At 41.8% G+C, this 25892-nt stretch overlaps 3 protein-coding genes across 14 annotated transcripts in view; 2 read left to right on the forward strand and 1 right to left on the reverse strand.

Annotated features, from left to right (window-relative positions):
• Nucleotides 1-7667, reverse strand: LOC114858530 (transmembrane prolyl 4-hydroxylase-like). The gene is made up of 9 exons (XM_029155893.2): nucleotides 7299-7667; nucleotides 7049-7130; nucleotides 3235-3431; nucleotides 3025-3115; nucleotides 2065-2227; nucleotides 1807-1992; nucleotides 1596-1686; nucleotides 1346-1469; nucleotides 1-1092 (listed from the first exon to the last, which is right to left on the reverse strand). Exons 1-9 carry the CDS (start codon nucleotides 7665-7667, stop codon nucleotides 878-880), a joined length of 1518 nt encoding a protein of 505 aa, XP_029011726.1. The 3' UTR covers nucleotides 1-877.
• Nucleotides 4538-6999, forward strand: LOC114858531 (secreted frizzled-related protein 5). Its single transcript, XM_029155894.3, has 4 exons — nucleotides 4538-5790; nucleotides 6006-6181; nucleotides 6264-6350; nucleotides 6457-6999. The coding sequence occupies exons 1-4, from the start codon at nucleotides 5231-5233 to the stop codon at nucleotides 6774-6776; spliced, it is 1143 nt and encodes a 380-aa protein (XP_029011727.1). The 5' UTR covers nucleotides 4538-5230; the 3' UTR covers nucleotides 6777-6999.
• Nucleotides 7612-25892, forward strand: part of LOC114858528 (cyclin-dependent kinase 17-like) — a 27472-nt gene continuing 9191 nt past the window's right edge. For 5 of the 12 annotated variants that reach the window (XR_008695168.1, XM_041071465.2, XM_029155884.3 and 2 more), the window contains exons 1-5: nucleotides 9259-9555; nucleotides 14120-14280; nucleotides 15922-16086; nucleotides 22931-23064; nucleotides 25071-25196. Coding sequence is in view for 11 of the 12 variants with exons in the window: in XM_041071465.2 (XP_040927399.1) it covers nucleotides 14151-14280; nucleotides 15922-16086; nucleotides 22931-23064; nucleotides 25071-25196 (555 nt within the window). In the remaining variant the exon portion in view is untranslated. Of the gene's footprint in view, nucleotides 7753-9258; nucleotides 9556-9580; nucleotides 9687-9756; nucleotides 10262-14119; nucleotides 14281-15921; nucleotides 16087-19276; nucleotides 20988-22930; nucleotides 23065-25070; nucleotides 25197-25892 lie in introns of those variants that run through there. The other 7 variants (XM_041071466.2, XM_029155888.3, XM_041071468.2 and 4 more) reach the window with 7 other exon arrangements.

Raw genomic sequence — 25892 nt, forward strand, 5'->3', positions numbered from 1 at the left:
TAATAAAACGAGTTTATAATATAAGATAGAACAAATACAGTGACAAGTTCAGTGCAATATCACGCTGTAAATAAATAAATAGGCAGTCATTTAACTTAAATAATTTAAGAGACAAATAAATACTCAAACAATAAAACATTTGAGTTGTGTGAATAAATAAAATCTAAATATCATCTAAAAGTAAAATACACCTGAATGGCTTCAACAACCACCACCAAGAAGAAATATTTTCTTTCAATCTATAGCAGTCTAGCAATTGAAGTTATGGCAAACACATTACATAACATTTCACGATAAAACCCTTATAATCCCTGAAAAAGTGACTAACAGAACAGACAAGGATGCCACACAGTTTCCTTCAGGAAACTATTCATATGTAAATATTGTGATACTGTCTGGAACAAAAGGCTTTGATTCTATGATTAAAAGCACTGACCTGTAAGAGTAGGGCAGCAGTCTAACAAACATACAAAACAGGCAGGCTATAACTACTGTCTTCCAACCTGTATTCAGCTACCAATGGACAGGTTATTCCTGTGATCTGCAATTTTCTGTAAGGTGAGAACTAAGAAAGATTGACTTTATTTTTTTTTAATTCTTTCATGTACTATAAATGAACTGTGAAAAAAACTAATGAATTTACTCCCCACAAATCTATATCATATGTGTTAAGCAAATGTAGATGGACATCAAAGACACTTAAAGCTTGAATAATGCAGTATAATGTAAGACATTTACTGATTACTAATGAAAACACGTGTGCAATGTCTTTTTCATATCAAGTCCAGCCTCAGACAAAAGTTTTGTCAGACCTCAGTAGTTTCATTGGTGCCTGGCTGACATTTAAAATGATTTACACTGTCATCAGAAAACCTGGCTATAGATCCTGGTGGAGGTCGCTGTGTGAGAGAGGTTGGTAGTGTTCCTCCAAGCCTGACTTTACTTGATGCTTCTGAGCAACTAGTCTCTGGTAGCGGGCCTGCATCTGGTGGTCTGGGTCCACATTTACCCAGCTGTTGGCCAACCACTTCACCCCGTGCCTGACAGGGCAATCGCCATGCAAGGAATACTCATCAAGCTCACCCATCCACCCTAGGGAAGGGAGGGGAAATGAACAGTGAAAGAGCAGTTCTGAACATGTAAAGTGAGATGAGTGAAAAGAAAAATTCTGACCAGTGTATAAAAGTGTGTATGAAATAACCTGATATACTTTCAGAAACAACTTCTAAAAGTTTTGTTCCCCATGGATTTATGGCTAAAGGCTGCTGACAGTTAGTTAGTTAGATGTACCCTGCTTCCGTAGAAAAATGCAATGATTCTGATCTTCTAGGACATTTGTTCTTACCTCTGCCATCAGAAAGGTGGTTGTACCAGAGGAGAGCAGTCCCAGCAGTAGGTTTTATTCTGAGATTTCCTCTGCCACATGTCTCCTGGGTGTCTGTCAAATCCACACCATCCTGGACTAGTGCCTAGAAAAAAGTTCACTTAGGTGTCACATTCTGTCACTGGCACTGTCTGCATCTTATAAGCAGCAGTCAGGTCATATGTGTCATCATCATTTTTCCTGACGGTAAAAGAAAAGAAAGAACACGCACTTGTTCTTCATATGTTCGATTGTCTGCCACAGGAAAAGTTGTCTCACCGCCCTCCTCCAAAGAGTTAAGGTAGAACAACACAGTAACATATCTGGGATATAACAAGAAAGATATTATAGAATGGTTAGTTTTCTTTTTGGTATGTTAAATATGAGAAATCAAATCAACAAAAATGCAAACAAGATAACTAAAATTAGATTCGCACACACACCTACACGAGACCTCCGTGAGAGCAGATGTGTTTCCTGCCAGTCGTGTATGTGCACATGTAGTTTCTGAATGAGAAGGGTTACTATCGTGGTGGGCATCACTGAAGTCACCAAGCTCATAGCGTAACACTTGCAGCGGCTCACTCAGCTCAACCAATGAAGAGGGCAGACGCGTCAGACCTATTACTCTGGGAGAGAGTTCATCATTATAACAGGTGTGTTTGAGCATAGGACAGTGTGTGTATAGGTCCAGTGATTACCTATTCCTGAGTGTTTGCAGGACAAGGTGGGATCCCAGGCCCTGGTAAAGCCATGCATGTTTGCTTCTTTGTTTGAACTGACTCAGAATCTTCCCACTTCGCTGTTTTCCGGGGCTTTTGGACACGTTGTACACTCTCTTAAAATCCTCCAGTGTAAGCATCCCTGGCATGAGCACAAACAGTTCTTTACTGGATTTTTCTTTGTAAAGGTAGTACATATAAAATACATAATCTTATAAAATGCATCAATTAAACATTGATGACTACATAGCTACAAATATGGAGAAATATAAAATTATTACACATGCCATCACAATTTAGTTCAATTTCATTTATTGTGGAATCGTGGGACGTGTTAAAAACAACAAGCTATTGCATGTCTATTTTTTTATTCCATTCTGTCCTTTGTCTAACTATATGCAGTTATTTTCAGCTAAATTAATGTCTGGCCTTCATCACTTCCCCTGGGAGATTGTGGCCTAGCTGCAACAATAAGTCTAGGGTGCCAAAGAAGAGGTGGCTAGGGGGAGGGGTGGCTGGGTGGTGCTTAACAAAATAGTGTAGAGGTGGTGGGGGTGTATGGGAAATTAAAAAAAAAGGGGTTGGAGAATAATCAGCTTTTAATGAGGCACATCCAGACTGGGATGTGTACAATGACTGGCACAATGGCACCAGGTCAAAACAGTGTCGCTCATCTTGTGCTCAAAAAGACTTGCACGCAATCTCAGCCACTGGTCCCTAGCTACTTACTGTACACAATTGATATAACGTATTGACCTGTTCATCTCAAATTAAATTAAATAAATGTCATTTGAAATAGGAAAACAAAGTCTGAAAATTCCATGTTTGACTGAATAACTCTACTCTTGCACTTTGAGTGCCTGAGGGCTGAAGTCAACTCATAGTCATCTCTAAACTGTTTAATGTAGACAGACACATGTAAACCATGGAAACACAAACCTGTCTGATGGGCTTCCAGTCCGGCAAGTATCTGCCGTAAACTTTCTGGACTCAACCAAGTTCCATCTCTAGAATGTGAGTGACTCACAATCTGTAGGAGATACCAGAATGTTTTCACTTATTTCCAAGTCTCATTTAATCTTTAGGATTTATTTAAAATACATTTTAATCTGATTTCTTATATAGCATGAGTATGACACGTCTCTGTACCTCAAACTTCTGCAGCAGCCCATCCTGGTTCAGGTCTAAAAGACTGAAGATCTCCTCTGTACTAAGAGAAAGTAGAGGCTGGTTGGGCTCCTCTTGTCCTTGGCTGGTTGATGGGGCCTGGCTGTCCATGAGACCCTTTAGCTGAGCCAGCTGCACCACCACACGGCACTCTTCTTCTGACAGGAAGCCAGGGATTTCTGACAGGGAGAGAGTAAAAAACAGTGACAACCAGTAAGACTTTGACAAATTGAATATTGGATGCATTTTTTATAGAGCCAGCCTACTGTAGCTAGCTAATAAACAAAATATGCTATTTATATTACATTAAACAGGGTTTGTAAAGTCAATATTATTCAACATGGATTGGGTTAAGGCTAGAGGATTAGACAAGGCTAATCAAAAACATGCAAAGTGTGGCTTAGATCTGAGTTTAACTGATTAACTGGTGTGCATAACAGCTCACATTCACACATGGAGATCAGACAACAATAAGAGCTGTACTTGATAAAAGCCAGTACACTGAAGTGGCTTTTCAAATGCAGATTGACACCATTAACAGTCAATCATGTCTGGGTCATCCCTTAAACACAAAATTATATAAAAATGAAATAATGTAGATAAAATTAAAGCTTGAAAGGTCCTACTTAAATCTCTACACCAGACAAGTCATGCTGAACTTTACTGCAGATGTGTGAGAGAAAGCAACTGACTTTTAAGTGGATTAGAAGATCTGTTTTCAGCCCTGGACTGAGCTGTCAGACTACTAAACGGATTACTTTAGATTACCTATCAAACCCTTTCAGGGTGGAGGTACAATTTCGCAAGTCTTTGATCAGTGTCTGCTAATAAGTGTGTAAGAGTGTTTGGGCCCTGAGAGATGAGACAAATACAATGCCAGCTTCTACAAAATCCAGAAAACAACAATAATAATTACATCTCAGAAAAAAAGATAAATGTTATGACTCTGATCACAATAACTTCAGCTAAAGCTATTTTTAATACCTCTCTTTGTTGCATGTATGTAGAAGGTGCCTAAGCACAGGAATCGACTGTAAAAATAATGAGTATAAGATGTCACTCCCCAGTGAGTAATTTGTGGCATTGCCTGTCCCACTGACAGGTTTAATGAATGTGGTCACTGGGCAAGGAGAGTAGACAGTGTGTGGGCTGCTGGGACTCTGTAACTGCTGATATCAATTAGCAAAAAGTGGTGACTGAAGAACAGAATCAGAATTGGTGAACTAAATTACAATAACACATTAGGCGTAAAGCCCCCCCCCCTCCCCTCCCCCAAGCAGGCTCTGCGGGAATCCATCCATGTCGGTCAGTTATTTCCTCTCCTAATCAACAGCTTCCGGCAGGTTGGCTGACTGGACAGTAGAGGCCTTGTTTATCACCAGTGTGTCTTGCACAACATCCACTTGTTGAATTCCTATTGTCTAGTCAAGTCTCATTAATCTGGATAACTGATATGAAAGAAGGTAGAATGAGCCTCCCTCTCTCTCCTCCCTCCCACCACTGTCTTTTTTCACTGCCTAAAAGGAAGTGACCTGCTTGTCTGAACAGGAATCGGGTCGAGGCCACACAGCAGGACGAGACAAACAAACACACAAGCCTCTGACTAAACACTTAGAAGTAAAGTGACTTGAATAACTAGTCTTCTGTAATAAAAAGGAGGATAAGATAATCTTCAGTACACAAGATGCATTTAAAAAAAAAGAAAAAAGTAGAATGTAGAATTTAGATACGTAAGGTCCAGTCTCTAGCAGCACTCTTCAATCAGCTCATTTCTATTGATACTGTACTTTGGTTTGGGCCCCACCCCTCTCTTCTCTTCTCTACACCTCCCCTTTCCCCTTCCTATGCAAATGTCACCACCACCCACAATAAATACACCTATTCAGCCATCCAGCCCCCTGCACTGCCAAACCAGGGTCTTCTTTTACTCCAGACAGGCACTTGAGGGTTTCTCCATCATTCTAACTTCTTTTCCAGGATGACTGCAGACATCAGTTCTTCTATTACTTACAGGAAATCTTTCCATTCAGCTACTATACTGTTTCTCCTTCTGAGTACTGGACTGAGCAGCATATTGACACTTGGTCCTGGTGACAGTAGAATCAGGGCTGGGAGGCAGGGACTAGCAAGGTCTGATGGCAGAGAAAAGGTCAAGAGTGAGGACAGGAGACCTTTGAAAGCCAACAGCCAATCTGGGCACAGTCTCATTTCTGGACCAGGAGCTGAAGCAGCAGATGAGGATGACGATGTTTGGGGGGACACTGATACCATTACTGGCTTGAGGTCCGTGTTTTCTATAGGAGAAAGTGGCCTGTGGGAGCCCCGCAGGTCCACTCGCTGTGTCCCCATACCAGCTGGAATGGCCTTGTGTCAAAACATCGGCTATGACACTATGAGGATGCCCAATCTGCTGGGCCACGAGTCTCCAGCTGAGGCTGTACAACAGAGTGCTAGCTGGCTGCCACTACTTGCCAGGGAATGCCACCCTGATGCTCGCATCTTTCTCTGTTCTCTCTTTGCCCCCATCTGCCTTGACAGGTAAGTTTTCTCCGACTCATAAATTGACTTTATGTACAAATTGTCTGTGGGAGACCACTTTTGACAAATGATATTTGTTTGTAACAATGTCAATATTAGACATGTTGCTTTGACTTATATGCTATTGAGTGATAATACAGAGAAACAATACTATTATATTAAATCCTTTTGCCTACTATGTACTTCATGCTCTCTCTCCCTTTCTTCTTTACCAGGTTCATATCACCCTGCAGGAGTTTGTGTGAGTCTGTACGGGACAGCTGCGCCCCAATCATGAGTTGCTATGGCTACCCCTGGCCAGAAATTCTGCGCTGTGACCAGTATCCTGCAGACCATCTCATGTGCATCTCCTCCATCACTAATACAACTGTTCACATGGGGAGACGTAGAGGTGAGATAGTGACTACAGAGACTGCTCAACTCAAACTAACTTAATATGATGAATTATCTAGTTTGTTGATTGATTATTTCAGTGCCTCAGGCAAGCTGTCGGGATTGTGAGCTAGAGGAAACCTCATCTTCAAAAGATACACTGGAAACCTTCTGTAGGAGTGATTTTGGTGCGTATCAACACTTTTTCATCTTTTATCTTGTCTAACTCTTAATTATGAAATTGATAGCTGCTTCAGGTGACACCATCAAGGATTTGTATTTGTTTCTTCCCAGTTGTGAAACTGCGAATAACCCGACTTCAGTACAGTCCAGTAAGCCTGTCTCAGTTTTCTCTGGCTGCTAAACTAGACGTTCTGAAGCATGGTCCGCTCTTGGGTGGACAGGTACGTTCTCGCATTGAGCTGTGGCTGGAAAGGGATGCCACGTGTGTGAAAAACATGACGCGGAGCCACCCACGAGGTGGCACGTTCTTAGTGACAGGCCTTGTACAGGGTGATCGATTGGTGGTCAACAAGGCTTATGTCTGGCATAAACGGGACAAGAACCTGATGGCAGCAGCACGGAAATGGAAGCATTATCAATGTCGAAGTTAGGATTATGGAGAAAAAAATAGAGCTACTGTTAGATCAATCACAATAATATTTTGGTTTGTATCTGTATATAATGTTTTGTCTGGTTTTATAATATCATGTTAAACCTTAATAATAACGCTGGTTTTGAAGAAAATGTCTCTTTGGCAGAAGATTTGTGTAATGTACATATCCATGTATTTTATTGCTGGTTTATATTTGTATAACTTTGAGCATAATAAAATGTTAATCACTAAATCTTATTGGCATACAATATATTTGTGACAGAAACTTACCAAAGAGCAGAGGTTTCAGGCTCAGCGTCTTCATCTCATGTGTTCTGTCTGGCGTGAGGGACACCTGTTGGACATACCCTACCTGCAGAAGACACGTGGACAATACAGTCAAAATGCTGTAGCATCTCTGAATGACAACACATATAATCAATTATTATATTATTAATATATGTATGTTTTAATTTGGGTAGCTGCAAATAAAATATGTTTTTAGACTTTTTATTCAATCATAGAAGCTATTTTATCTTACGCGTATCCCCTCAAGACGAGGAAGACTGAAGCTTGAAACGTAGTCCTCCTCGTGCAGCTCTCTGGATGCTGGGGCAGCGTGAGGCAAGGAGCTTTCACGCTCAGTCACCGACACCGACGGCGGCCCGTCTCTGCTGACAAGGTCCCCGGGTCCGTTGTTGTAGTGCACGTAGAGCAGCAGGGCGATAACATTCAGTATGTACACATGAAAGAAGACCATGACCACAACGAAGTATGCCCGAGAGCACACATTGCTCCTCTGGATGGGCAGCCGAGTGGAGCGGAAGGGGGAATTGTAGGGCGATGCCGACGGTTTGTGACCGTCTAGGAATTCATCAGGCTCCGTGAAAATCTCATCGGTGTCATCCATTTTCGCACCAGACGACTCGATTCATGCAGTCATCAATTGCAATTGAAATCTGATGACGTACCGACTGGGTACAGTTGCTGTCAAGGTAGCGTCCTGTCACTCTACGCCCTCCCACGTTAGCCTAGCCGTTAGCTACCTACGATGCAAACGGCGAATGAAAGCTTTGCCAGTGCCGATAGAAAATTACTCTTCTGCTTTTAGCCGTAAAAACAAGACGGCTTCCAACAGAAAGCCGCGTATGACAGCAGTCGTCCTCTTTGATAAATAAATGTGTCATCGTTAACTAGCTTCAAAACAGTCACATAATCCCGCGTTAGCTAACTTCAGCTAGTGCGCTGCCCCTGACAACCTATCAACAAGGCGCACGAGCTAACGACTGCAGAGGAGCCGAGGCTTGAGACGAGTCGTAGGGCAAACCGTTAGCGGCCTCTAGAGGTCAAGGCCGTCGAAAACCTGGAAAACGAACAGATATTTTACCGTCATTACAGTAGTTCGAACTGTTTCATAATTAACCATTTACGTAAATAAAACTGCATTCTCGTAACTCAAACAAAGCCCCTTTGGTAAAAGAAGCTAATTTGCTAGCCAGTGCTAGCATTAGCACTAGTGTAACATTTTACTTTAGCTTAACTAGTTTTTACAGCCAGCGTATTTTAACAAAAATACTTCGTGTTTAAACTGTATATTACATAATTAATTTGTGACTAATGTGCATTCACGGTATTCGTCAGTATAGTGTAGTATTACTGGTCACATTTGGTATTGGTTTAATGGTATATTGTTTATTGTTTTAAAACCAACTTACTTTTGTTTAAAAGTGTAGCAAAATACTATATAATACATACTATATAATGTTAAAAGGTTAGTGGTCGTGTAGTTTTAGTAGGGTAGGAAAGGTTGCTGTGCAGTATTACTCTCTGCTGTAGCTATAGACTGCGACCAGTTGAAACTGGTCCTGTAGGATTTTCCTCCACTCGGTGAATTTGGATCGTAAATGAGCTGCTATTGTCGAAAGGAGCCACACGGTGGCAGGAGGACATTCTCTTAGTAACCGTCTGCTGTGTCATCTGTAATTCCCCACGTCATTGTTGGGGATCCAGGTGATCCCCTTGGGCCGAAATGTCTAGGTCTAACAGTGTCGTTGACATAAATGTAATTTGAACATCTTTAAAGGGTTTTATGTGAAAGCACTGCGACTAGGTCCCTGCATATCGATAGGAGACGCTTGTTAGTGCGTGGACAATTGATGACTGTTATTACATTTAATGCACTTGAGTGTACTGATCCTATGATTGACACTTTGGCCCCTATAATCTGTCTGGTGGTCATGTTCAATCCAGACATTCCAGTCTCCATGGGGCTTTTTTAAAAGGCAGATTAATTTATCTGATCCCTGTTTTACATACAGATAGAGGTTCTGGGGTGGGGGTGGAGGTTAGAGTGCCACACACACACACACACACACACACACACACACACACACACACACACACACACACACACACACACACACACACACACACACACACACAATGCAACACACACCCCTTGCGGTGTTTTCCGGGATCACGCCACTGCCTCCACTTGGGATCCACGCAGCAGCAGCGATATGGCTGATCATCACCGGACGGGACGGTGCGGTTAGTAAGCGAAAGTGGAGACGAATCATGCGCTATTACAGCTCAACGGTGCAGTCACGGAGGCGCTGGGACACCGCGGCACGGCGTGAAACCCGGGACTGAGAGTTGTCGGGCGGCGAATAGGCAGCGTTGTGTGCCTTTCGGTGAAGTAGTTGGAGGAACTTGTCGCAGTGGCTCGGTCCCAGCGTGCCGCCTGGATTACCACACAGCGGTGGAACAATAGTCCCCTGCAGCAGAAACACTAGCAGGTCAGTGGCGGCGGTATTCGGTTTGTTTATGCCCAGTCTGCGTTCGCCCCACGTTTTGATGCCGTATCGGCAACGATGGGACGACGGGCAACCGCGGAGAATCACGGCGGTCGTCTCTTCTGACATTGCAGGTGGAGTTGTGTTACCCGAGGTAGTGGGGATTTTGAGTGGGCATCGTTGCGCAATGTGCGTCTATGTGGAGGCAGTGTGAATGCTCGCCGGCGCTAAATATCATTGTAATATTTCATCACAGCATGAGAGGCAGCAACCGCATTGTTAACTTACTCGACATGACCTTCCCACAACAATAAACGTGAAATCCTATATACGAAATACAGTCGAAAGCGACCGTCGAGCCAATTCCTTCCCATTGACTTTGTGAAGTGACCGGCCGGCGGTGAACTTTTTCCTTTCCCTGCCCGACTCACCCCCTCCCGGATACTGACGACAGGAAAACACGGGGAGAGAGGAAATGACCGAAAACGCAAAAGGCCAGGGAGGTAGAGGACCGTGCCAGCGAGGCCCGACGTGAACCGCCGCGTGTTCGCCCGGTCCCGTGATATTTGCCCCGCTGCTCACGTCAACGCGCTGCCCTGCAGCCATGTCGGCTTTACGACTTTACACGACGTTCGCTTGGCAGCGTATGTGACAGCCCAACGCTCCCTGTGTAAACACGGGATAGGTTGATCAGTTGAACCGTCAGCAGGTATCACTTCGTTTCTCAGCGGCGCGATGAAAATAGACTTTGACTAAATTATTTATGCAAACCTGCACGCGGGACGTCTAGATTGACAGCATGTGCATCCTTTTAAAGAACCGGAATAACAATTTGATAATGTTAATATTTTTTAAATTTCTGTATAAATGTCATATGATGGTTGTATATGTCATATTGCATGTTACAATCATTATAGAGGACTATGTTTTTTTAAGGGTTGCAGTCCTTATATTGTGCTCACTATTTCTCCTAACAATCAGGCATTGACAAAGACCATTTAAGTTTTAAATGCCTTATTGTTCAGTGTCATTGTTTACAAACTCTAAACATGTGGAATAATATTATGTTGGTTAAACTATTTGTTTTATAATTCTCCAAAATACCAATATATTTAGGAAATCAAATGATGAAAGACACATTTTTATGAATTTATGTTGAATTTTTGCACATTTTTCTAATTTCTCCAGTAGCAGAGATTTGTTCTCTAGTCTCTTTTCCTCCACAGTGGCATTTTAGATTATGTCCCCTCTGCTCTGCAGTTCTGTGTTTCTGTTTATTTATTTATATTTTCCCATAATTTTTTTCTCATCCTGCTTGCTTGATTTACTTTAAGTTACAGGAAAATCCTGTGAAGCATTAACAAAGCTTAGAAATAGAAAGGGCAAACAGTAATAGCTAAGTCATTTTTTCACAAAGTTATTTGTAGGTTTATGTTTGCGTGGATGTGTGGGGGGTTCTGCAGTTGGGCAGATTTGTGCATTACTCATGCATCCTCAGGCTGCTGCGTGAAGCAGTGTTCGAAGTGCCACTGAGCACTCATTCCATTCTGCCACATTGTATATGTGTTCATGCATGCGCATGATTAGTGTGCCACAGAATTGCAGAAGAATGCTTGTTTGTTTGAGGAGAATAGACAAGAAGGAGTGGCACAGGCTGTACGAATATATTTGGCTGAACAAGACAAAAATTTGGGCACACAAGCTGTGAAAATCTTCCCTTCTGTTAAATACTTTTCTAAGGCTGCGTGTGTTTATAGATAAGTGTGTCAAACATGCTGCCAGCTAATGACTGTGTGTGCTGTGTGGATCCTGCAGACTCAGGTCCTCAGGTCCATTAATTCTTTTGGCTCCTAAAGAGGCATAATTGCCAGAGGAACACCAGAGCCAGGTTGGCAAAGATTCCATGCTGCAGTGCTGTGTGGCCCCCAAAGCACTGGAGGGCTAAAAGTTTTTTATAGCTGACACGAGCATGTCCGTAAAGGGGAGCAGCGTAGATAGGCGCGCTAGAGAGATGTAAATTGTGAATTTTCCGTTTTCCCCTATGTCTGTCTCCTTTCTTCTTCTTTTCACCTCTGAGAGAGAAACTGTGGTTCCAGCCCGGGCCTGTAACCTAGCAACCCAAATGGTGTGTCTTGAATAAATCAGATTGCAGACCGTGTTCCTCCTCTGTCCTCCTGTGGAGTGTGCCAGTTCACCTTACTTCTATGTTACCACATCCACGAACCACCAACACACATGTGGAAACACACATGCTGAAGGACTGTAAACAAAAATGCAAGATGGTGGAGAAGTTTTATTTTCTTGTTTTTCATCATTTATCCTAGTAACCTTTGATCCATTATTGTTGTTTTATTACATGGTCTGTGCTTTACTGCTAGTGCAGTAATCAATGCTTCAAACATAATTACACCTGTATCAGAGTTGTTTGGATGTCTGAAGTCTTTCTAGTTTGATAAATAAGTGTGACCTGGACACGCTGCAGCCTCACGCCACATGTCTCGTCCCACTCACTGATGTGGTTCTGCATAGCTTTTCACACTGACATGTCCATCTGTACCAGGCCTTCAACAGCCATGTATTATGGCACCTAATTAAGAACACTGAAAGATGTGTGATCAACACAAACTGCAAGTCATTATTCTAGGCTTTATTTTCTCTTTGACGGAGGCTTTATAATAATTGTTTTTCGCTCTTTAATGTGCACACTGTACTCATATTTTAACATATGAATATAATTCAAAACCTAGGCTGCGAAAGAAAACACTAAATAATTCACAGTTGCACCCTGTGAGCTCCTGGGTAATGAGATTCTTCCTGCAATACTGTTCAGTTTAATTCAACTGAGATAAGATGGCGACTGTGAAATTAGTCTTGATTATGTGTCTGTGTGTGCATGCGTACATGGGTGTGTGCAGGGATACTTGTGCATTTATGATAAGATTACTAATATTATTGATCTAGGCAATACACAGTGGACCTTATCATACAAAGTGACTCATTTATTGCTAAAAATTAGCTGGTGATGTTATAGGGATGGCAATGCTGCTTGAGAAGGGGGAGTCCAATCTTTTTGTGTATTCATTCTTTAGTAAAGTCTGGGAAGAGATGCAAATGAGGGGGGAGGGACATTTGTTCCATTCTGAAAGTCTGTCGGTGACAACTGATATGAAACGAAGGTGACATGCTGTCCTTTTATTTATTTTTAATATAGAGAGGAATATTTTGAATCCAAGTCCAAGCTGAAACCAACTCAGCCTATGTAAATTAACAGAGACAACTGCCTTAGCAATGGTTAATCATTTAAGCACGTCTTTTCCAAAAATAAGGCCAGTCATCCTAAGTTAGGATCACTGGGTTTGAATTCCTCCAGAGCCTCTGGTTGTCTCTAGTAGGCCTGAAAGGCTGAGAGCGATGAATGGCTTTTGTTGAAGCCTTCAAGGTTGGGGATACAAAGAGAAGGCAGTGGATGCCGTGTGTGTGTGTGTGTGTGTGTGTGTGTGTGTGTGTGTGTGTGTGTGTGTGTGTGTGTGTGTGTGTGTGTGTGTGTGTGTGTGTGTGTGTGTGTGTGTGTGTGTGTGTGTGTGTGTGCGTGCGTGCCAGAGCCTCCAAGTCTTTATGGGTTAGATAGAAAGAGTAAGAAGTGGAAGGGCCTCAGAAATAACCAGACATATCTACCTCAAGGCTAGTTTGCCAGAGCATTAAGTAAGGCACACGTGACTTCTAGGCACAAAAGTTAAGAAGAAATAAAAACGTAAATATACTGTATGTGTAAAACAGTTTTTTAAATATCAGCTGAGGGCCACAGTAAACCACAGTTAACTCTAAAAGCTCACTGACTAAATAAATTATCACTGCATGTGAAGTGCACTTTTCTAGAAAACAATGTGGGCTACACACTGATTTAGTTTAAGGATGGGTCGCGTCTTTCTCCTGTAACCACATATACTATGGTGTGCTTTTCCATCAGAGTTGTAACTTAGGTTGGACAGCAATTAAAAATGTTTATTCTTTACTGCATTTTTGTGCAATCCGATTAATTTCTTGGAAAGAGTGTTAGCATATAAATAAGCCCTTGTATACTATAAATACTTGCTTGTACTTTTTGTATACCACAAGTGTATCACGGGTAAAGCCAGTGAAATGTGTGTCAATCACAGCTCATCTTGGGAAACTGCTCTCGCCTGAAGCCTCTGGGGAGCCTCAGTCAGAGGGTTTTTTCTGTACGTTTTGTTTGTTCCTGTCTTTCTGTTCATTCCCCACTGTCTCTGGATTTGCCTCTCCCTCATGCTTTGTTTTTTATTTTGCTATGTTTGCATGTTTGCACTTGGTATACATAACAATGAGAACACGTGCTGCGCGCACAAACACAGGTATTGGGAGCCCAAAGAACTGTAAAAATGTGCAGAGACTGCACCGCAGTAGTTTCACTGTACAATGAAGACTGACAGGGCAACGAGGATCTGGCTGTTGATTGTTACAAGGACAACAATAGTGATGAATATGATGACTGGGAGGCAGGTGGAGCTTAATGATGACACTGATTATGTTGGTGTTTGTCCCCCTTTAGGCCTGTGGGCCCCAGTGGTGCGGCCAGGAAGATGGACAGGATGAAGATAATCAAGCGGAGGCTGTCCATGTCTTTACGAAGCGCTCGGCCTGTTGACGACTCCCTGTCAGAGCTGGCAGAACAGATGGCATTGGACGAGCCATCCACAGCCAGGGACAATGGTGAGACATGAACGAGTGCACTGATACATGCTTGCACATAGGTATAACTCACCACGTAGTCCACAGTAGGTGGGAGACAACACATTTCAGACACATGCTTATAAAAATGATATATACATATTGTGTCTGCATTGTATCTTTAACCTTATTGGGAATCACACAGTGATTAGTTGAACTCCGATATTTGTCTTACCACACAGGAGGAGTCAAACCATGCTATTGCAGTTTCTCATGTTCTGTAGACGTTCAAGGTCTCAAGGGCTTTTTCACCACACAAGGAAGTTTACCTCCTGTAGTGGTTTGCAAATGAAAGCGTAGGTGTAGAGTCAAAACAGAGGTATTAATAGATTATTGTACTAGATGCATGAAAATTATGCAAAATTATGGCATCTTTTATGGATATTGGATATCTTACTTTTGCATGGCTATTCTCATGAATGCACACAGACAAACAAAAAACTGACACGTAAATGTTACGTTTCATCTGAGCTTTTCAACTGAAGCTCTTGTCATCCATCTACCTTCATCGTTGTCATCTCATCATCAGCTTCATCTTCATCACTTCATTGTTAACCCCATTTGTTAATCATCAAGAATGAAGAGAATAGCGTGCTGAGAATGTATGTGACTTCATAAAGCTTTGATGATTCCCCTACTGGGTGAAAGTGCAAAAAAGCAGCGTCATTCTCAGAAAGGATGGCTGCCATCTGGTGGGCGTCTTTTACGTCTGCAGGTCCACTTTGGAAAAATCTGCAACCTCACCTTCTAAGGACATTTTGTTATCTTTGTGAGTGTTTGCATCTTTATGATGTCATATGTCTTGGGAAGTTGTCTATATGCAGTTAGAAAAATAAGGTGTAGGAAATGAGGTAGAGGACAAAGAAAAGCACATGCATTTTTCTTGCTGTGTCACTTGTCTTCCCCACACTATCTTATACATATTCATATCTTAGGAATACTACGCAAAAGATTGACAAAAGCAACAGTCAAGGTTGTTTTAGATCAGATTGTGAGGAGTTTGGTTGAACATTTTTGCCTCAGTGGAGGAAATAGGATGTTGCATTACATGTGGACTCACACATGCTTAAGTATTTAATAGTGCTCATGAATGTGGAAGAAATTGATGATACGTGAAGGCTTTTTAAAAAGCTCATCCACCAGTTTTTGGTCATTCCCTCACCCATGTGGCCTCTTTCCTTGCATGTCTGACAGCAGCCTCATGTCTTATATATGTGTCACATTTCTATTGTTATTTTAATAGTTTATCACAATTGTTTCATCTTTTCATCTGGGTACATCGACTGTATGTATTCTGATGATTTGATCCATCACTTTGTATTGTACTGTTCCTACATCAACTTTTGTCTCCCTGTCTGGCCTCTGTGTGACCTTGTGTCGTATCTTTTCTGTTTTTTCTCTCATTGCATTCGGTTTTCCTGCTCCTATTCACTCACCATCATTCCTCCTCTTTTTTATTGACCTACCTTTTCTGGGTTGACTGCATCCTCTATCTCCTCTCACCTTTGTGTCAACCGGCCGTCCTGAGTGCTATTTTCTTACTCTTGCCTTTTCTGTCACATTTTCTTCCGTCATTTTCTGCCCCTCTCTGACTGCCCATCTGCATCACGTGCTGTATCTCAGAGCCCATGGTGGTGTGCACCATGCACCCTCCTGCCTCCCATAGTGCTCCCTCCTTCCTGCGTCAATATGCTGGTCATCTGGGCCGCACCGCCTTGCGCAGAGAGCCGGGTGGGGGTCTGGAAAGAGACAAAGCCTACCTGAGCCTGCACAGGACTGGATCTCTTGGTACAGACACACACATACTCATACAAACCACACACATGCAAAAATCAGGCTTTAATGTAAAAAATCTTTATTTAAGTAACAGTATATTAACTAAAACCAGTACTTTGCACTATGCTGAATTATATCTGTCTAATGTGTTTTCCACATTTACGGTTTTCTTTAAACTGCAGTTAAAGTTTGGTATATGCTTAAAATGTGAAAGATTGAAGTTTTACATTTACGACAACATTTATACATTAGAGCAAACGACAGTGTATTAAGTATTAAACTCAATTCAGTTTTATTCATATAGCTCCAATTCACAACAAACGTTATCTCAAGGCACAAGGTTTAAGACGTTACAAAATAAAATAGCTAGGGAAGGCTACATGCTAAGTAACACATCAGAAACGTTTAACTAGGTAATTAACAACTGGCATGAGGTCTCTTTAACTGTGTTCTTCTTCCACCACTTACGCAAACACTAATGTTGTATTTACTCACATACTGATTGCACTTGATTCTCAGCGTCTTTCATCTGTCATTTTTGTCTTTACATTTTTCATCTCACTTTTCACAATTTCCTCAAATCCATGATTTAGTAAAGATTACAATTTAATTTTTTTGTACAAAACAAAAACGGTGCACATGTTTGTTGTGCATATACACATTTATGCGAGTTATCAATAAGTGTAAAACTGTACTTATTGACACAGTCTGACATCACAGCATACACATGGAATTCACACGCATATTCACCATATCCACATACTCACACACATACATTGTGCCTGTCTGCATTATGTAATGGAACATGTGCTTCTTTGCTCGATGAATCCCACTAATCTCATTTCCCACTGTGGGAAAAAGGCTTATGTCTGAAGCAGTGGGACAGAGTGAAGATGGAAAGAAAAAGAGATCTGAAAGCTGGAGGTGGAAAACAGCAATAGATTGATTTACAGTAGCTTGAGCAACAGAAAGGGGGAGATGAAAAATACATAGTGCATGGAAAGAGGAAGCAATGACTGTTGCTGTAGTACAAAATGACTCCTCCAGGAATTATATTAGCTCTGTACTGTGTTCTCTGGTATGTGAACAACAAACAGAGTCCCCAGAGTCCTCGCATCCCTGATTGACAAGAGAACTATGCTGGTGTCAAGTCGTGTGGACGGATGGATGAAGCTTAAACGTTTCCAGCTCTAATTCCTCATCTGATGCTGGTGCGCATGTGCAGGAAGCTTTAACTTGAACCTGAGTGAAATGTGATCTATATTTTAGCATTCTTAAAATCCTATTCGGCATATTGATTTTTAGCATTAAAAAATGTATAGACAGACAAGTCTGTGTCAAGGTTTTATGCATTGGGCTTTTGCGGATAGTTTATTACTGAAATGTAAGTTAGAGTAAAAATATGTCAAATGGCAGTGAGTGCACTAGACTTAATTGTTGCTCTGCAGAGTATCTCAGTTACATGCTTGCCTCTTTGTGAGTCCACTACAGCTCTAAAAGGACATGGCTTGGTCCAGAGCCTACAGTAAATACTATTCTATTATTTAAACCTTGGTACGGTACTGTTTTAATGTTAGGAGGTACTCTGTGTTAGTGTGTGTTTCCCTCAGTTGGTCTCGCTGACTCACTGTGTGCCACTCAGCAGTCAGAGCACGTCGTACCCTTTAATAGAGCGACATGATGATGTAATCTCTCGTTCCTGCTGCACTAAAGCCATTACCCACCATTCCTTACTTGCTCTTCTTTTCTAACATGCTTTATCTCTTCATAGTAGTATTCAATTAAACATATTTTTCATCTGTGTAAGTGGGCTCGACTGAGGGCTTGTACCGTATGTGTACGCTAGATGCGTTTGGCCAGAAGCCAAAGCAGAAAGCTTTTACAGGTTTGTGATTCCTCTGTTGCTAATGGGAACAACACCCACTCCCATCACACTGTACTTACAGTTGGGAAAGATGTGCACTGCACGTTTCACTATTTCATCTAAAAGCTGTTGGTAAAGGTCTGTTAGGGATTAGTTAACCCTCCTACTATAGCAAGGCGCTATTTCTGATACGGCTACTGATGTCTCCTCTTTTTCTCTTCTCCCTTTTGTATCAGTCTTTTTTTACTCTGTGTAGATCACAGTACTATATGTAACCTCCAAATAAAGCCACAATAAAGGAAACATTAGAGTTAAAACCATTTTCAGACCACTTATCCCACCCCTGGTGTATTTGTACACTATGAAGGGCCTTGTCAGTGCCAGGTATTTAAGGTAATGCGTTGACACTGCATTCATTGCTGTAGTATGTATGTTGCATGTTGCATGTACTGAACTCCTTTTATGTAGTCCTTTAAGTTGTATGTGTGTTAGGCCGGATCCCTGGTTCACTAACTAATGCTGGAGGCTGAAGGAATATGTTGGGGGGGGGGGCATTTAGCTTACAGTAGGTCGCAGTATATGAATGTGATTCCTCAGATGCAGATAAAAGGTTTTGAGATAATTGCTGTATTCAGAAGTCTTCCTCCCTCTAACCCCGTGAGCATTTTCCTATGTGTATATTCCTTGGGGATATTATATGCACTTTGATTTATATTGTCTCGATAGTCTGGAGGATACAGATTGCTGTATTTATAAAAAGAAAAAAAATGCATATTTAAGTTGGAATCATAAAAGTAGCCAAGCTATGAATGAGACCTTGAACTCCTATGTGGAGGTAGCTATAGACCAAAGAAGTCTTTGAAAGACACAGGCGCACTTAAATATAAAAAAACATTGATGGGTAGAGGGCAGACTGGCAAGCTTTTGCCCTTGACATTTTAAAGAGCCAGAAGCTCGAGGATGGCGCTTTCTACATCAATATATGTCTATCAGTGCATCGTAAACACACGCTATTCTGGATTTAAAATCTATGCCAAACAATAGATTATGGGGGCTGAATGAAAACATTACAACAAGCAATATCAACACTGCACTTCTTAAATATTTTAATGCACTTGCTGGATTAGAATCCTTTCAATATTTGTGAAGTGTTCAGCAGTACATTGTGACGAGTATCTCACAGATTTACTGCTCTAAGCCCATTGCAACCTTATATTTTACTTCTCCTATTTATGGCTGTGTTTGTACAAGCAGTTTTGAAATTAGGTGCATCATTATTGACACATAGGGTGTGTGAGCCTCTCTGTATGTGTGAGTTTTATTAGTTACAAGTCAACATAGTTATTGACATGAAGGGAGCGGTGGGGTTTTATCTCACAGCACTCACATACGTTTGAAGACAAGTGTTAATCCTTGAGAATGTTAAGTGGAAAAATGAGATTTGATCCCTGTCTTGCTGACATTTTGGATGCAGTACTCACTCAAAGCATTAATGTCCTAAAAGCCTCCCGTTTATGGGCTCCTCATGGGAAGCATTGAGGGAAACGAGGAATGATGGCGAGCTGCTGAAGGTACTTTAAGTTGTGTGGTAATTTATATAAGTCCACCACAGCACCATAGTGTTTTTTTTATTTTTTCGAAAAGAAAGAAAAAAATATATAGTAATATTATTGTAACTGAAGTACTCTATATACTGTAGTACTATGTGGGTAAGTTAGCTTACCGGAAATGTGTAACATTAAGGAAGTAATAGGGTTTTAAGCCTTATAAAAAACCTTTGGTGATTATAGTGCTGAGGGTGGTTGAATAATGGACAGAGGGAGGGAAAGAAATATGAGCTCAGCGGAGATTGGACTTAGGACGCTGCATGCATCACTCAGAAGCCTTTATAGATTTCAATTTTAGCTCTAGAGAATCAAGATGAGGAAAGAGCATGAGGAAGAGAAAGAAACCAGATGGCAGGACTGACTGTACACTTAACACTATTTCTGGACACAGACAAAGATGAGTGTAGGGAGAGAGATAGGTGTCACCCACACAGGGAGGAGATAGCAAGGTGAAGGGAGGGAACATGAGCACTAACATCACAGAAAGCACTGATAGGGGCGCCCGAGGCAAGGAGGGACCAATCAAGAGAAGGGAGTGGAGAGAGGCAGAGCAGCACAACAACCTGAATAGAGTGTTGTGCTGAATAACAGTGGAAGAACGGGGAGGACGAAGGGAGGAGGTCCGACATGTGAAGAAAAAACAGAGGAATATAAAATGTAGCCTGAAGAGAGTGCAAGAAGGACAGAAGTCAGAGAGACGCGGATGGATTGCAGTGTTTTTCACTCTAGAAGGAGCCGTGTGTGTGTTTCATTGTAATTCGTGTAGCAGGAGACGGATCCGGTCTTATTCTGGGATGTTGGGGTGTAACAGTTTTCAGCTTTGGTCTGCCGACTGTCTCTGCAGCATTCTGTGTACCTGCACAGTGTTTGACCTTCCCTAGTCAGCAAGCAGTGTCACTGCAGAGAGAAAAAGAACCAGAAAACCAAAGGAGAGGCGGAGGGTGGGAGTGTCTTCAGTAAAATACAGAGAAGTAGAGTATCAGTCAGGGGAGTTGTTGCATTGTGATAAGTGTGGCGTCCTACCAACCTTTTCTATACCGCATGGAGCTTTACTGGAGGTGCAACAAAAGCCTAAAGACTAGATTTAATCAACAGCAGCACCCAAAACCTGGGTCCAACACAGACTAATTGACCGGACATCAAGACTGAACTGGAATTTACCAATTAAAGAGCTGTGGATTTTCTCCATCTTTTTTTATAGTTATATTAAATTATTTTAACAGACTTTTAACTGTAGGGCTTTGAACCCTCTAGAACCATGGATATGTCAGGCAAACCCCAGGGATGCCCTGCTCGCGCTGCTAGGTTGGAAAACTCAGGGACGGGGGAGGCTAGAATGGGAGACGGGATGAGAATAGGGGAGAGAGAACCCCCACTGAGGCTGTCACCTTTCCGTATGCTTAGAGTGCTGGACTCATGCCGTCCTCCAGGAAACCGTATCGGTAAGTATAATCGATTCGGGCAGAACAGAACATATTGTATAGATACTGATACTATAGTTTTAGTTTTACAATATTAATATTTGTCTCTATTTTAAAGGAGTATAAAAACCTTTTTTTTGGCAAACATCTTTCCCTCCTACAACTTTAAACATCTTAAATCTTGAATAAATGGAATGTGTCTTGCATTAAATCTTACTTACATTTTTTTGAGAACTGTTTATATTTGCGTGATGGAGGTCCAGCATGCAGAGTTGGGTGACGTAAGTAAAAGTCCTGAAACCAGCCCAAATGTTTGGTCCAAATGTAAGAGTCAGCAACCTTAAATAGGCCAGTCAGGCTCCCACACAGGGAGGCGATGTAAGCGCCTAGTAGTTACTGTCTGCACTTAGTCTGATATGGACATTGAACACAAGGAACCACTCAAAACAAACATATCAAATCAAGTTGGAGTAAATAGGTTTGGTGTTTATTCTAGTTGTGTTGTGGAGAAGCTGTTCCAGGTCAGTTGTGCTGTACCTCATACTCACATCTGACACAAACACAAACCATCATGGTCTCTCAAACATTGAGTGAAACCAGTCACACACTGTAATAGCAGTACTTGTACTCACTTGTCATGCCTGTGTGTTGGCCTGTATGTAGATCCGGGATCAGTTTCTCCTCACTGTGGTGTAAATTACCACAGGTGTAATGTTTCACCACCACGGCTGAGAGTTGATTTCTAGTATGTGCAACCTGTTCAGCCTATACTATGCAGTGTACATATTAGTTACATATAGTTTTCTACTTTTTACATTTATTTCATTTAAAGGTATTTCAAACTTTTAGTTGTATAGGTTTTAACACTGTGCCCCATTAGATGCTGATGTACGTCAGTGTGTATGATGTTTCAAACATAATTATACTATGTGAAACCAACAAATTATTATTAACCAAATAAACTATAAAAAGTAAAGGGTTAGTTAACACCCATACTTCACTGTTTCCACTGTGTCTATAGGTGAGAAGGCTTTCCTCAGATCTAACCTTGACTACATGAAATACACACACATGACCTAGAAACGGAGTCAGGTGGTGTTGCCCCAGTCTGCAGATGACAGAAGCTGCACCACGATAAATAGCTTACCTATCTGCCTCTGAATCATTCTATCGTGCAGCCGAGGTGTCAAAGTCACTCAAGGGACTTATTTTTCTTTCCACTTCATCACTTTCTTTTCCACTACATGCACCAGTCTCATAATTTGTCTTTGAGCTGTCTCTCCTCTGCCTGTGGTAAATTGTTTAGAATGTAAACATCAGATAATCTGAAGGTAAGATTATACTGTTGATAGGAGTGAGGTCTAGGTCTTTTACTAAATATTGTATGTGCATGCACGCGTACATACATACACAGATCTCACACATATAGTACATGTGCTGTACATGACCCAGACTGGGGATCTATCAAGCATCATGCACTAAACGCAAAGAGAGGCCCTTCCCCCACATTTACACACTCTGACGTGGAGAAGGAGGCAGTCCTGTCTGCAGCATTGTGACTCATTAATCAGATGGATTCTGGGAGGGGCTGGAGGTGTAGGGGTGACAAGCAGGAACAGGAAAGCTCCCAGTGCATGCAGGGTTGTATCGATCTCTGACCTTCTCCTTTTACCAATGGCATTTTTTAAAACTCAACTAAGCCATTGCGTGGCTGGTGGTACTGTCCATCATCAAAGGACTGGGACTCCACTATTGAATACTATTTGAACAACTATTTGAATAAAACATAAAACTGACTTGAACAGTCTGTGTTGAATTTCATGTAACAGTATTTATGCAGTATGCAGTTGGAGTATTTATCTTTTAAAGTCAAAATATTCAGCTGAAGTTTGGTTTCTCTGCCAATAGTTACTCTTCCTGACAATAACAGTCTGTCTGTGTGTTTGTGTCTCTGTGTTTTATAGGTATTGTCCATGAGAATGTGAAGATGGGTTCAGATGGGGAGAGTGACCAGGCGTCTGGGACGTCTTCTGATGAGGTCCAGAGTCCAGTCAGGGTCCGTATGAGGAACAACCACCACCGACGCATCTCTAATGAGGTATAGGAAGGAACACACAAAAGCAAACCTACATTTACACCAAGTGACTGCACACATGCATCCAATAATTCCAGCTTTGGGAGATTTTAATACTCTGCAAAGCCCATTATATATCGTCAACTTTAATACAGTGAACTGCTAAATATAGCTGTGAATGGTTTTAGACAGGGCTCTGGCTTCATGTTGGGCAAACATGTGTGATCTGAGGCCAGGTAAATTGTTTCGCCCCATCTCTGAGCATGCATCCGCTCCTTGGTGAAAGTGTGTCTGCGTGTGTATGTGTGTGTCAGTTTGAAGCAGTTAAGGACTGATGAGCGCAGCAGTATTACGGGAAGTGCCTCTGGACACGCAGGCTTCTGCCTCTGACTGCTGTGAAGAGTAGAAGGGACTAATTTAGATCATGTTTACCACAGAGACAGGGTTTGAAGAACGGGGGAATGCTGTGAGATAGAAATTATCGGTGTGACAACGAAAAAGGGAGAAAGTAGGAACAATGCTTGGTATGGTAAGAGAAAGGAACGAGAGATGAAAGAGACAACAGAAAAACAATGTTTCCTCTCAACCACCCCCCTCTGTTCATCCCTTCCCCCCATCTGCCTTCCTCCCCTCAGGAATCTGTCCATTCCTCTCTCCTCCACTTCTGCCCCCCCCCCCCCCCCCCCCCCCTCCAGTTTTTTCCCTGTTCCTCTAAGCATGTGGATGGCACTCTACCACACTGCCAGTCTCTCTCTCTCTCTCTCACTCTCTCTCGCTCTCTCTCTCTCTCTCTCTCCCTGTCATTGTGTGTGCAGTCATGTGGCAGGTCAGAGGCATCGTTGAAAGCAAGTGTATGTGAGTGTATAGCAAAACACGTTTAAGGAGGACAATGAGGGAGCTACTAGAGCTGTTCTGCATTGTGAGTATGGTCGCGTGTGTGTGTGTGTGTGTGTGTGTGTGTGTGTGTGTGTGTGTGTGTGTACACGTGAACTTGAACTCTTTGAATAATTACTGTGGAAAGCGTACATGTGGGGTGATCTGAAGCCAATGGTTTCACATATCGCATAATGTTTTGTATTATTTTTGTGATAGCAACATGCAGCTGCTATGTGTTGCTCTTTCATCCATCTTCCAAGGGTCATGCCAGTGTATGTGGTTATGGTTTATTGTCCGTGCCTGTGTTGCACTGTACCATTGTCCTTAGGGTGATGGCTTGTGTGTAATACTACATGTTGTTATGTTAGCCAGGGAGCTCAGCTAAAACCATTACAGGCGTAAAATCCTTCTGCCTTTCATCTTCGGGCATATGCACACTACCCCACACTCCCACTAGTGTTCACATGTAAACACACATCGCTTTTGACACAGCCACATCAAGGAGGTTTGGGCTGTTGACATTGGGCCAGCCGTTGCTGCCATGAAAACATGTGACTGACACACTGTTAGGCTACATGTTCTACTGTACTGTACATGGATGACATGTAGGTGAAGCAAAGCACGGAACCAGAATTTAATGTTGGGAAGGAATGGGAAGAATTTTAATTATTTTTTTGTTTGCGTATTCTTTGAGTTTGTTTATAGTATGAACATTACATATGTAATATGGTAAAATTATTATTAAATGTTGGTTTGTTTATTTTTCTGATTTAGTTTAGAAATGTTATTATTTTATGTTTAATTTTCATTTGCTGCTACTAATATTATGATTTATAGCGGTATATATAGTTGTATTTCTGAATTCTGGTCTTAATCCTGGTTCTGGTCTTAAAGTGTTTTGAGATGATTTAAATTGGTGCTCTATAAATATGCTAAAGTGAATTAACAAACATAAGCACATGTAAATACTACGAATAACCTTCCTATTTTTACTTGTTTTTTATTCATGTTCAAACCCTGTTAATTAGATTTACTGTCCCTAAATATGCGGCAGCTGTTTATACATGTTCTGCATGTTCTGCACATGCATTATATGGTGAGAGGAAGAAGATTATTTTGTACGACTCACAAAATTGACTTTGACTCTGTTACAGGACATAAACAAACGCTTGTCTCTACCAGCTGACATTAGGCTTCCAGAGGGCTACTTGGAGAAGTTTGCCATGAACAGCCCGCCCTTTGACAAACCCATGAGCCGCAGGCTACGGCGCGCTTCCTTGGTCAGTATTCATTGTGTGTGTACATTTGCATCTGTATATGTGTATATGTGTGCATAGTGGCCTAACTTGCTTTGCAGCTGTGTAGAGCTTCTCTTCTGATGTTGCTTTGTTCTGAAACAAATGTAATATGGATTCTCATTGCTATTGTGCACAGCTAAGATGACTGACTAAGGCCATTATAGTCACTGACACTCAGATACTGCAAACAGACCATAGTTGCTTTGAACTCACACTGAGTTGTGCTATCGAGGCTCAGTAGGGGGAGGAATGCTGAATTCTGAACTATGAATTCAGCCCAGGAGCATTATGGGAATAAACCTGTGGGTGTGGGATAAAGAGGCGTTTGCTACCCAAGTGATAGAGAAGCTTACTCCAGATTTTTCCTTTGTTATGCTGCTACATTTCCCTGTAAGCGCAGTCATCAAAAGCCTGGATGTTTATGGGCTCGCAGGGAGGCTTTGGCTCCAGTTTACTGTATTTGCAGTAATTATTGAACGTGACCACAGCCCTGCCTTCAGCTCTCTGCTTGAAACAAGTTAATGATGCAGCCTTTTGCACAAGTCTCAGAGAGAAAAGAGATAAAATATGTTTACAAAGAATAAGATAGTTTTGGGGTGGACAATGGGAATTTGTGCGTCCTTTAATGCAAATGAGTGGGGGACATTTTGTGTCGTGCTTGGGTTTTATTTGGGCAAG

Source organism: Betta splendens, chromosome 7 (assembly GCF_900634795.4).
Source record: "Betta splendens chromosome 7, fBetSpl5.4, whole genome shotgun sequence".
NCBI classification, from domain to species: Eukaryota; Metazoa; Chordata; class Actinopteri; order Anabantiformes; family Osphronemidae; genus Betta; species Betta splendens.

What these genes read in the sequence shown, in the direction of transcription:
- LOC114858531 (XM_029155894.3), top strand. Translation starts at nt 5,231, where the DNA reads ATGACTGCAGACATCAGTTCTTCTATTACTTACAGGAAATCTTTCCAT. An exon ending in TCACATGGGGAGACGTAGAG is followed by an intron (nt 6,182 to 6,263) that starts GTGAGATAGTGA and finishes TGATTATTTCAG; the next exon opens with TGCCTCAGGCAAGCTGTCGG. An exon ending in CTTCTGTAGGAGTGATTTTG is followed by an intron (nt 6,351 to 6,456) that starts GTGCGTATCAAC and finishes GTTTCTTCCCAG; the next exon opens with TTGTGAAACTGCGAATAACC.
- LOC114858530 (XM_029155893.2), bottom strand. Translation starts at nt 7,667, where the DNA reads ATGGATGACACCGATGAGATTTTCACGGAGCCTGATGAATTCCTAGAC. An exon ending in ACTGGAAGCCCATCAGACAG is followed by an intron (nt 2,228 to 3,024) that starts GTTTGTGTTTCC and finishes TGCTCATGCCAG; the next exon opens with GGATGCTTACACTGGAGGAT. An exon ending in CCACCTTTCTGATGGCAGAG is followed by an intron (nt 1,093 to 1,345) that starts GTAAGAACAAAT and finishes TCCCTTCCCTAG; the next exon opens with GGTGGATGGGTGAGCTTGAT.